This window comes from Diabrotica virgifera, chromosome 10, assembly GCF_917563875.1.
Source record: "Diabrotica virgifera virgifera chromosome 10, PGI_DIABVI_V3a".
NCBI classification, from domain to species: domain Eukaryota; kingdom Metazoa; phylum Arthropoda; class Insecta; order Coleoptera; family Chrysomelidae; genus Diabrotica; species Diabrotica virgifera.
Genome location: NC_065452.1, coordinates 34,751,129 through 34,764,350, shown reverse-complemented (window position 1 = coordinate 34,764,350; position 13,222 = coordinate 34,751,129). Strand labels below are relative to the sequence as shown.

The window sequence follows — 13,222 nt, the reverse complement described above, 5'->3', positions numbered from 1 at the left end:
ACAAAAATAAGACTTGAACTCACTTCGTTTAGATTTATTGGTTTGTATTTGTCAAATAATTAATTTTGAAAAATTTGTATCTATTTCAGTAACACAATCGGAACAAGAACGCTCCTGCATCTTATTAGCTCAGTTCCAAAGGAGAACAGGTGAGTGGATATGGATGCACTGCGTGTTGCAGGTGAAGGAAAGCTCCGAAAGTAACCAACAGCCAGTAATCGTGTGCACCAACCAAGTACTAACCGACGCTGAAGCAGCTGTTATGAGAACCAATAGTTGGCTCTATCATTATTACTCTGTACAAAATAAATTGCAATATGGTCTTACCTACGATGTTGGACCTTCTTCTCGTCTGTTGTATTATCCTGAACATACCCAAACACCTGAATTTGCAACAACGCACGACGCCAGTGGGTATGCGCATCTCACTGCAATGCCCACACCTATGCAAACCCATTTAACTCATCATCCTGCTTCTACGCATGCCCACCACAACCAGCACCACCATCACCACAGACGTGCTGATTCAGAACCTGTAGACTACTCTTATAGCAAAAGAAAACCCAAAGAATTACAAAATTTACAATTAGAAGTTACAGATCATGAAATCACAGACAGTGAAGGAGGTAGCAGTGGTTTGCTGGTTATATCCCATATGTCCGAGCGACCACGCACTTTACTTAAAGTAGATCCTAGCGAATTAATGGACCAATGGAACCCTAGTCCACCTTGGTCCGATACTTTACAAAAAGTACCGGATCTCTGCCACCAAGAACTTAGTCCGTACATAGGCAGTGCTCCTCCCACCCCTACAGCCACACCAAGCAATCAAACTAGTGCATTTTCTTTCGACTGGATGCCAGAGCAGTATGTTCCATCATTAGCAGCCGTAGCTTCAGTAGATGATGGAGAAAGACCTATCTACTGGCCGACTGAACATAGACTGTTTCCCCTACAACCTCCACCAAAAAGAAACCACGGACCAGGGAGGTCGGAATCAGTGGATAGAGACACACCTTAACTTTGTGATAAATAGCAAATTTTAGGATATTGCCAAGTGCAATAAAATTTAGAATCTTTTATTTATTTTAAATTAACTGAATTTTAGATTGTTTTTAGAGGGAACCACAACATTACGTTTTCGGCAAATTGTGTGAATATGACGAAAGTAATTTTCATATTTTGGTATGAGTGCTGGGAAAAATCTGGCAACACTGCCTTACACATCAACTCTCCCTCTCTCTCTTTCTCTCTCACCCGACGACATTCGCCTCTCGGCATTGCTCAGTGTTGGCCTAGCAGCCTTTGAAGATGGAGGTCACAGTAGCTATTACCGCGAATGCAAAATTTGTTCTGTGATACGTTTTTTAAATGCAAAATGGATTTCACTTATTGACATTCATCGTCATCACCTATTGACATTCATAGTGGGGAAAACAAGAAGAGACAGAGTTAGAAATACAGACATTAGAGAGCAATGCAAAATTCAAGATATTGTAAGATGGGGAAGGCAGCGCAAGAGGATGTTGTACAACCATGTAAGACGAATGGATGAGAATAGACTCCCAAAAAGTTGCCCTAGAAAACAACCCGCCCGGTTCAAGACCCCCCGGAAGACCACCTAAAAGATGGAGGGATATTTGGCAATCTACCTCCCAGGAAATTAACCAAAGGCAGCTTCAGAATTAAACAGATCGAAAGATGTCCAAGAAGTAAAAGAAGAAGAAGACATTCATCGTCATTTAATCGAAGTTTATGGGTAAAAGTGCATATCTGTTCAACATGTTCGCAAATGGTGAAGAGAATTCATTGAAGGCCGAACGGAAATTCACGATGAATCTGAAGGCTCCGATCTTCACTGAATTCTCCACACCAGTTGTGAACATTTTGACAGATATGCACTTTTACCCATAACTTGGATTAACTGACAATGAATGTCAATAGGTGAAATCCATTTAGCATTTAAAAAACGTATCTCAACATGAATTTCACCTTGGCGGCAACAGTGGCTACTAGGCCGACACTGAGCAATGTAGAGTAGTGAAAGTGGTGGGGTAAGAGAGAGGGAGAGTTGATGTCTAAGGCAGTGTTGCCAGATTTCTCCCAGCACGTCGAAATCTTTCGTAGCGGCATAGAGAATATTTTTTTACGAATGCTCCTTGTAAATCATGTACCTAAAGTGTTGAATATAAACAACATTTTTGACTTATTGACACAATTCTCCGAGATCACAACATTGTGATACCTCGTTTATGTTACAACCTAATCCTGTTCCGTCCAAGTTTGACAGTACTTGTTTCGTTTGAGTACAAAATTATAACAGGATCTCAATAGAATAGGAATACATTGTGTATCAAACTTCATTAATTTAATTAATGATCCTACAAAAGTAGTCAATATCCATATTTTAAATGTTAAAACTTTTGGTCCCAAGGTTTCGCCTTTAAGTGAGTTTTTGATTTTGATTCAAACCAAGGCCAATTTGATTCAAACCGGCCTGTGAGAAATGTCCACTCTCTCGAAAAGCACATTCGGTGTAACAATTCATTGGAGGGAGGTGTATTAACCCGAGCAAAAAACAGAAGTCACTCCACCTCGCTCCAATGCTCCAGACCATCCCTTTCCCCCCTATAGCACGCTGATGCGCGATAGGAGCACAACTATCAGCCAAATGCACTTCACATGGGAATCCTGGGTAATAAGATTCCAATGTGGTGCCCTAATCGGTTTCAAAACTAGGCCAGCGTGAAGCGCTCTATGCCTGTATCCTCTATTTACTTATCCGCGAACTAAAAATTGCTTGCTTGGGCCCCGAGTCACTGAACCGAGCCAAAGGAGGCTCGGTCCAGTGACCCGGTGTTCAAGTATTTTTTTGGACCCTACGTGCCCGGATTATTTTGTTTTTTAGTATTGAGTTTTTCGCTTGGAGATCACAGCTATATTTATATCTTCAGTTAATCTCTACTGCTACTTTCACTGATGTGGTACTTAACTATCCTGTGTTACTATTTCATCATCCAGCCTTCTGCGTCCAGTTGAACATAGCCCTCCCCTAATTTCTTCCAGTTCTGTTGGTCTTTGAGGTTCCTGCAACCAGTTCCCAGCGACCCTTTTGACGTCGTGTGTCCATCATGTAGATAATCTAGCTCTACTTCTTCTGTATGTTCGTGGTCTCCACACTGTAATTTTTTGGCTCCACCTCCCGTCCTTCATTCTGGCCACATAGCTTGCCCAATTCCACTTCAGCCATGCTATTCGCTCTATGACGTCTGTGACGCCTGTTCTTATGATTTCTTCGTTTCTAATCGTGTGTCTCAAGTTCAACATGTTGTGTATTTGGGGGGGTATATTGGCATTAAATCACCACGCTTACCGGACGGGTTGGTGAGCCTTGGCAGTATCACAGCCGGTTAAATAAAGATCTGATTGTCGCCTGCGACTTTGTGGAACCGCACCTGTCAGGAATTGTATTCCTCAGCCACGGGCCACTAATGACACAGCTACTGCGTTGTGTCATGTCTGGATCAGACGCTACATTTACTTTTACACGAACCCTAAAATCGGGGGTCGTCACTTCCGCCATACACACCGTACCGAAGATGTTCTTCTCCGCCGTGGATAGCGTTGTGGTCTTCATCCGTGACCCTGGACAAGGGACCATAAGCAGGTACTAGTTTCCCGGGTCAGGAGACTCCTGGAATCTGCAGAGGGTATTACTTTCCCTGGTAGGACTGTCTAAATGAGTTCCTACCTGCTACCTATCGGAAACACCGGACACAACATCAGAAACATCGGACACAACTGAAAACAAGTCGCGCAAAATAGAAAAAACTGGATTGAATTGGGGGAGACCTATGTCCAAAGTTGGATTACTTGAGGCTGAAGAAGAAGAAGAACCCTGTGTCTGAAAGTCAGTCTAAGTAGTGACCGTTCCATTCTTCTTTCGGCCTTGGTTTGATTACTGTAGCTTGGGTTAATGATAGTGTTTCGGCGCCGTAAGTCGTGATTGGAACATTGATCTGATCGTGATTGGACATTGGTCGAACGTCTTCTTTTTCAAATAATTTGGCATGTTGCTCTTGAAGATGTCTGATAGAGCTCCGTGTGCGGCCGTGCTAAGGTGATTCTTCCATGCAGTTCGACAGTTTGATTGTCCCTGGCAATTTGGATTTCATGCCCCAAGTATTTATTTTTGTGAATTAATGTTATTTCGCTGCAGTCGACTTTTGTATTTTCGCTTTGTACGAGGTTTGTTATGTACTGAGTTTTTCCAAATTTACTATTGATAGTTTCATATTATGAGAAGCCTACCCTTTATAATATTCTCAATACTTGCGATTTAATATTGTGACTTACATAGTGTCTAAATCTACTTGAGACCTTCACAAACCTCTGATTTGAGCTGTGCTTCTCAATATCTTTTTTTATAAAACTGTCTGTAAAAGCCGGTCTCTCTTCCTCTAGTTCGGTTTTTTGTAACATTCTCAATATTTACATATACGTATCGAATCGTTTGTATTAAATTCTTTTGCGAGACATTGTCGAACACGTTTCTAATTTTAATAAATGCAATACTGAAATTTATTGTTGTGTTATAATTTTTTGCATTTTCTAATAATTTTCTTTAATTAGAACAAAAAATTAAATCTAAAATATGGAAGACAACAAATACGTTTTGATGCACTCTGTATATATTTTTACACTTGTAAATGTACAATAAAAGTATTAAGGAGAAACAGGGTACTAAATATATCTGTTTGAAATACCAACCCTGTATAATAAAGTTAAATGGATATATTTCACGAAGTTTGTTATTATCTACTACCTCCGTCCGGAAATAAGTGTTCATTTTGTTTTAATTAATATTTTTGAAAAATTATTAAGGTAAATCAAGTCTTATAACAATAAGACAATAATTATAACAAAAAACAGTAAAATCCTTTATAAAAGGTATCTTTAAAATCCCTAAAAAGGGCTACATCAAAATCACATAACTAGTTTTCGACTGGTTTACCAGTCATCATCAGTGCTTATCTAAAATGAATATAACCTGGTAAAATAATGCAAAGATTTACCAGGTTATATTCATTTTAGGTAAGCACTGATGATGACTGGTAAACCAGTCGAAAACTAGTTATGTGATTTTGATGTAGCCCCTTTTTGGGGATTTTAAAGATACCTTTTATAAAGGATTTTACTGTTTTTTGTATTACATGGTATACAGCCAACTACAGGAAAACTTTTTCCTTGTGGATTTTTTAAAAATTATAACAATTATTTATTTTGTTGAGAAAAGTATAAATATCGGTCTAAGAATCTTTATAGTCCAGGCTGTATCGTCGCCCACGTTAGGTAAATTATTCCGATTCGATTTTTTTGCATAAACTTACTCAAAAATAGGTCCCTACAACACATCCACAGGTTGCCAAGCGATACCGTGGTCGAAAAATTGTTTAAACAATTATTTTAAACAAATTCACAAAAATATTTTTTTCACTTCAAACACTTCGATTTCATTTCGATTTTTTTAGATTCTGTGAGTCATTCTGAGCAAAAAAGGTCTCTTGTGATTTTTCTCTAAAATTGATTGTTGTCGAGTTATACATAATTTAAAATTTGAAAAATGCGAAAATAGCCATTTTCAAGGATTAATAACTGGGTTGAAAATAATCAATATGAACGTCAAAAAGTGACCAAATCAAAGTTTAAAGCCCGCTCTACCATATCCTGAAGAAATTTCATTATTTTATTACTAAGCTATTATTTTTAATTATTAACAATGAGCGCTAAGAGCGTATTAGGCGGTCGTCAATGGATGCGAAAGAGATGCACCATTCCGGCCGTCCGATGGTGTATCTCACTCGCATTCACATTGACGGCCGCCTCCATACACGCTTAGCGCTCATTGTTGATAATTAAAAGTAACGTCTTAGTAATAAAATAATGACAAAAATTTCTTCATAATCTTGTAGAGGGGGCTTTAGACTTTGATTTGGTCAGTTTCTGGACAGGACTTTCATAATAATTATTTTTAACCGAGTTATTAAGCCTTAAAAATTGTTTGTTAATGGCATGGACTTTATGTCAATCAGCCAGTCACAACATGATTACTATATCAAGAAGATTAAATGTTTAAAGACCGTAAGTCCATAAACTATCAATAACGAAGAAAAATTAGTTCAATAGTTGTTGAGAGGTAATTTATGTACTGAAATAAAGAGATGGTACTAAGCTAAGGTAAGCTAATTATAGCCTCCTTTCAACATCATAGGTGTGTTCAAAAACGATCTACAAAAATTTAATAACTATAACAATAAGATAAGAATAATAAAATAAGAATGATAATAAACAAGACGGTGAGGTCCTCAAAGTTCCATAGCAAGTTTTTTCTTTGTTTTTATCTTCTTACTCAATTCGAAAGCCGCCTTGCTATGTTAATAAAATTGTTATTTTTGAGTTTTTCAAATTTTAAATCGCGTATAATTCGACAACAATCAATTTTAGAGAAAAATCACAAGAGGCCTTTAGAGACCCAAAGAATATAAAAAAGATTGTCCGAAGTGAAAAAATTATTTTTGTGAATTTGTTTAAAAAAAAAGAATGTGTGTATACTTTGTACGCACGTAAGAAGTTATACTTCTATTATATGATTATATGATTATAAACGAAATTAATATACTTTTTATTTATATTTTATTTAAATATTAAATTAATTTATACTTACTACTTCTCAAACATTTTTATTAAAACAGTGCCAAAAATTAAAATAATAAAAAAATAAAACACACACAAACACACTAAAAATGCCACAAATGATTTCTGAACATTAATTGTCGGAAAATTGTTTAACTAAATACGTATTTTCTGAAAATAAAATTATATAATAAATATACTTACAATCATAAAATGTATAAAAAAAAATAAAAAAATAAAAGTTTCTATTGGGATTCGAACCAACTTACCACGCGGCTGGTATTTGCGTTGTATTGGGATTCTCTCGCATTAAAACTGCGCCACAGAGACAGCTTGTCATTATGTGCGAAGATCGTCTAACTAAACAGATTAACCTTTTGACATTTTTAACTTATGTAAATTAAATTATTTTGAATTGAAATGATTTAGAATTGAAAAAATACAACAAAACATAGAGTAAGAAGACAATATATTATGTAAATATAAATATAAATTATGTAAATAAAAGTATTACATACTACTTATGTATTTTGGTAGGTTCAAGGTAGGTATCGGAGCCCGTATAACGACTAATAAATTTCGCAATCACTTGCGTCGTGCAAAGTGGCTATGTTCAAATATCATAACAAAATTTGATCAACTATCTATAAAACACTTACCAGTGAAAGATTCTTTAGCTTTGAATAAGCGAGATCTGCGGCACTCATACTAGGCACAGTTTGATGAGCTTTCACATTGGCATGAAACAATCATCTCTTCTATGTAAATAAGTCCAAAAATATAATATGAAAACTATTTAAAAAGGCAGTATAACCATTAACTAACTTTTTGTTTGTTGTTTCTCTTCCTACAAATTTTAAAACGCAACAAGCATACATTATAACCAAACGCAGTCCCACAGCTGTGCCACAGCTGCCATATTGGATAATTTTTGTCATGTCATTTGAACATCCAATCAGAACAAAGTTATAATGCGCATGCGCCCGGTCGCTAGGTTTTCCCATATAAAATTTCACCGTCATTACGCCCGTAAAGAAGTATAACTTCAAAAATTGTTTAAACAATTTTTCGACCACGTCGCCACCTGGCATCCTGTGTATTTGTTATAAGAACCTCTTTTTGAGTAAGTTTGTGAAAAAAAAATCAAATCGGAATAATTTACCTAACGGGGGGGACGATACAGCCTGGACTATTAAGGAGTCGTTTAAATAAGTGTTTATAAAGACCAAAATAAAATGTACAGAAAGGAGTTCGCCAATACTCCACATAGGAAAAACTTAATGGGAAAGTTCTCATTTCCGACATGGCGCGTCCGCGTCCCAAGGTCTTCTTTTTTTAGTACCTATTCGTTTCGAATATTGGCGATCATTCTGGCTATAATTATTTTATTAACTGATGCTTTAAATAGATTAGTTGTTGTTGTGGAGAACCATTTCCTCAGGTTCTTTAACCATGATATTCTTCCTCTCCCAATTCCTCGCTTTCCGAATACTTTACCTTGAAGGATTACCTTCAGTAATCTGTATTTAGTGCCGTTTCTCATTATGTGTCCGAGATATTCTAATTGTCTCCTTTTAATGGTATATATCACCTCTCTTTCTTTGCCCACTCTTCGTAATACGGTCTCGTTGGTTATCTTGTCCGTCCATGATATCCTTAGGATTCGCCTGTATAGTCACATCTCGAAGGCTTCAAGTTTTTTCTTCATTGCTTCAGTGAATCTCCAGACTCCGTAATACAATATTGAGAAGATATAACATCGTAGGAGCCTTATTTTTATCTCTAGATTAAGGTTATGGCTTTTAAAGAGTTTGGCCATGTTATTGAATGCACTCCTAGCCTTCTCTATTCTACATTTTATTTCTTGTGAGTGATCCCATTGTTCACTTACTATTGTTCCAAGATAGTTATACTGTTTTACTCGGTCCACTGGTATATTATTGATAAGTAGTTGGGCGTCTCTAATTTTATTTTTGCTGATGATCATAAATTTACTTTTTGATATATTTACTTGAAGTCCAAATCTTTCACTTACTTCATTTACTTTGTTTATTAGTTGCTGTAAACTGTTCAAAATGTCTGCAAAAATAACGGTGTCGTCTGCATAGCGGATGTTGTTTAGGCGTTCTCCATTTAGAAGTATTCCATGTTCGCAATTTTCCAAGGCTTCACTAAATATTTCCTCTGAATATAGGTTAAATAATATAGGTAAAAGTATACAACCTTGTCTAACGCCTCGTATAATCTGGATCGCTTCCGTTGGTTTACCTTCAAGATTCGTTCTTATTGTGGCTGATTGGTTTCAGTATAAATTTTGTATTATACGTCGGTTTTTATCATCCATTTGGGCTTTTGTTAGAACATCCATCATTTTTCGGTGTTGAACTGTATCAAATGCTTTTTGGTAGTCCACAAAGCAGGTGTAAAAATCGCAAGTCATATCTCTGCATCCTTGAACTAAAACCTGTAGACTAAACAGTGCATCTCTTGTACCTACGCCTTTCATGAATCCAAACTGTGTGTCTTGTATTTTCTCTTCGCATAGTTTGTATATTCTACGATGGATAATTTTAAGAAAATGGATTTTGACAAGAGTTATGAGTCATGATGAGTAGTACACAAGTTTACTTGTTATTTGCAAGACCATAGCTCTTGTCAAAAGCCATTAGGTGCCTCTATCAATTGCCGATATACAGTTCCAATCTTTAGATCCATTAAACTATGCGAAAACTACCTGTAAATGTTATAAGTGATTTTGTTAATATCGGTTTGCCCCTGTAACACTCTTTATTTGTTGTTGTAACTTTTTTCTAGTCCCTTTTGAATTTTTTATCCAGTTCTATTTGAAATATCAGAACCAAAATCATCAGAAATATTTTGTAATTTAACTTACCTCGTTGAATTACAATGGTTTTAAGAGGCAATGTTTAGCAATAGTTGATTCCCTATCTTTAATTCACTTAATGCCCATAGCTACTTCTTCTTTTGTTATTTCTCAACTGTTCTACTAATATAAAACTATTTTTCGTCTACATTACCAGAGAACGGTAGTTCTCGCCAGTGGCGCACACCAACACCCCCCTACACATCATCCAACCAATTCACGTCCACTGCTGGACATAGGTCTCCCCCAATTGTTTCCACACTTCACGGTTTTGTGCTGATTTTTGCCAGTTTTTACTAATCCGCCTGATATCATCTGTCCATCGTGTAGGCGGCCTTCCTCTACTTCGTTTATCTTCTCTTGGTCTCCACTCCATCAGCTTTCGTGCCCATCTTGAATCTTTCAGCCTGGCGACGCGTCCTGCCCAGTTCCATTTGAGCCTGGTGATACGTTCTACAACATCTGCGATACCTGTTGTTTGTCTGAGATTTTCATTTCTTATTTTATCCCGTAGAGTTACGCCCAGCATGGATCTTTCCATGCGCCTTTGAGCAACCCGCATTTTCGACGCTGTTGCCTTGGTTAGAGTCAGTGTCTCTGCTCCACGCGACACTATATATACACGAAATTTTTGATTTTCTAAATCTGACTGATTTGAAAGATGAGCCAAGTCCCATCTTAAAGTTTAGGAAAAGACTCACCCATTCATATGTCAACCATCCATTTTGGTCCAAGGGTGTGGATTTTACGGCCCTTTCTATTTAGGGTCTGTTTTTCGTTCTCGTCCACAAAACTCCCAAAAACTTCAAAAATTTAAGTCCGACCTTTGCGGTTTCTAATAGTACTGATCATTACCTTTCCAACGCATGTCTAATTTTGAAAATCGGTTATACCATTCAAAAGTTACCGAGCTCAGAAGTATGACTCAATTTTTATTTAAAAAAGTGAAAATGTTTGTGGATATGTATGTGTGTTTGAAAGTTAAATCGATTTGAATTTTTTTTCTGTGTTTGAAGAGGGGGTCAGGGCCGATTCAGAACCGGTGTAGTTTGTGACTTTTGACCACCCATAAGCCAGCTAGAGGACTTGATAGGTACAAAACGGCATATTTTTGGGGTATATATCTTCGGATCAAGAAGAGACAGGAGAACCGGAAATACACCAAATCAATAGTGTTGAGTTAAGCTTTCAAATGGTGTCTAAGCCGTCAGGATCAGACATACGCACGGTTCAGTATAGCCGAAAAACTGAAAAACTATACTTTGAATATTTTGGTTTTTCGACAATTACTCAAAATTTCAACCTACGAATTGCGCCAATAACTGAGCGTTTGTAGAAGGACTCTAGACGAATCTAACGGTGTATACGTCATATCCGGGAAAATTCGAATTTTTAAGTTATAGGCTTCATAAGTATGATCAAATCTATTTCCTACGGGAAAAACGGTTTCTCAAGCTCAATAATTCCTGTAATAGCTTCAGTTATCATAATTGACCTTGGATCGATCAGATACTACTGGTAAATACGTTTCAAACTCATGTTTACTGATCAAAATCGGTTAAACCTTTTAGAAGTTCTTAAGCTACAAAAGTATAATCCAATTAACGATTATTCCCGAAATGGTTTATGTAGTTGTAGTGATTACGACGCTAAATTTGATCTGGCAACGGACAATCCGACTTCATTTACCGGTCATTTTATTTTTTTCAATCTATTTCGAATAGAAAAAAATCTAGTGTACATTCGATGGACACTAGATCATTTGGGAGATAATGCAACAAAGGTGACCATTTATAAAGCTTAACGAGTAATAGAGGAACATTGGATTCAACTTCATACATTTAATTTATAAATAACTTTGAAAAACTCCTGATACAAGAATAAAAAACCGCTAAACGCCTTAAAAATGAGTGGCGCATACAATATTCCAGCTACAAAAGACCTGATATGAATATTACGTGGCGCGAAAATTTATTTTCATTTTGATGTAAAACAAAATTCTAGTTTAATTTTAAAAGGTTTTTCCATAATATTTGCTAAATTTGAAGTAAACGCGCCACAAAAGAGTTTTAAAATTCTAACTGTATCAAAGTTACTCTTTTGTGGCGCGTTTACTTCAAATTTAGCAAATATTATGGAAAAATCTTTTAAAATAAAACTAGAATTTTGTTTTACATCAAAAAGAAAATACATTTTCGCGCCACGTAATATTCATATTAGGTCTTCTGTAGCTGGAATATTGTATGCGCCACTCATTTTTAAGGCGTTTAGCGGTTTTTTATTCTTGTAATTCTGATATACATGGATAAATCCATTGGTAGCATTGGTAGACAATTTTGAACCATTTCAATGTCATTTTCTTCGTTAACAAAAGGTGTCAATTTGATTTGAGTTCCGTCATAGTATTCCTGATTTAAAGGTTGATAAAAAGAACCAAACAGACGAATAGAACGTCGCGCGTCGGTGTCGATATACATATTATCATTTCTTTGTTAGGTACGTGATTTGATATTTTCTAATTCTGCACCATGGGTTAACGATATTTTCACTTGATGTCAAAGACAAAAATATTGAATTTTGAATTTCTCACCTCTTATTTTATACAATTTACACAAATCATCACTAATATACTTTTGCTTTGAATTTGTACCACTGGTGAAAGCACAATAACCTCTTCATAATATTTGAAAGACATAAATATAAATATTCTAAAGACGCTTATTTCTGGAGGCAGGTTGTAAATGTTTTGTATATCAATATTTTATTCATTATTTTTTTAGCGGAAATGTACTACATTTTTTTTGCTTGTTTATTTATATCATTTTATTATTTTTCTTCCAATAGTATCGACAATATTTTTACTCTTACATTAGTTTGTGTTTATGTAACTTTGACAATTCATATTTTCATAAAGGTAACTTGGCATCAAAACTAGGTATGTAGAAAAAATAATCATGAACTATACTGGCGAAAAAAACTGCGTCATTTAAGATATTGAACGTGGATGTACAAATATTTCACCCCCACTTACCTCATAGATACCTGATAATCTGTGGGAGACATCGTTCTTCGTTAGATACTCTATTACTATTACTCTATTACTAAGTATTCCTTTAAGATATACAACTATGTCATCAAAAATCATACATCGGACAGACCAAACGAAGAATACAGGTAAGTCTAAAAGAATATCTTAAGCCAGACTCGAGAATCTCAGTCAGTAGTTTGGAGTTAACGCCACAACCCTGTTTAGGTATCCTACCAGCAAAGTAATTGGTCGCTTTTGGCCTTGGAAAGCAAGGCAGTTAAAGAAGAAAAAAGAGAAAAAACCGTCGAAATGTCATCGGAACAAAAAAAGACGTCATCTCGCATACATAATCAAAGACCAAGTTCCTAAGTAAGCAGGAAAGTTCCTTTCTTCGGTCGCTCTCATCTCTATACTCTATTGCAGTGAGTTAACGGCGTTTCAAACATCAAGCAGGAGAAAGACAGCACATTTCTGGTCGCAGGCCTTAGTATTCAACGCCCAAAATGCCCTATCACTGCATCAACCGCATACATAATCAAAGACCAAGTTCCTAAGTAAGCAGGAAAGTTCCTTTCTTCAGTCGCTCTCATCTCTATACTCTATTGCAGTGAGTTAAC

General features: G+C 36.2%; 1 protein-coding gene across 1 annotated transcript in view; it reads left to right on the top strand.

Annotated features, from left to right (window-relative positions):
* Positions 1-4,762, top strand: part of LOC114338112 (PAS domain-containing protein cky-1) — a 109,763-nt gene extending 105,001 nt beyond the window's left edge. The window contains exon 6 of the mRNA XM_050662949.1: positions 90-4,762. Within this exon, the coding sequence (XP_050518906.1) occupies positions 90-1,021 (932 nt within the window). The 3' untranslated portion in view covers positions 1,022-4,762. The remainder of the gene's footprint in view (positions 1-89) is intronic.
* The last annotated feature ends 8,460 nt before the right edge of the window (positions 4,763-13,222 follow it).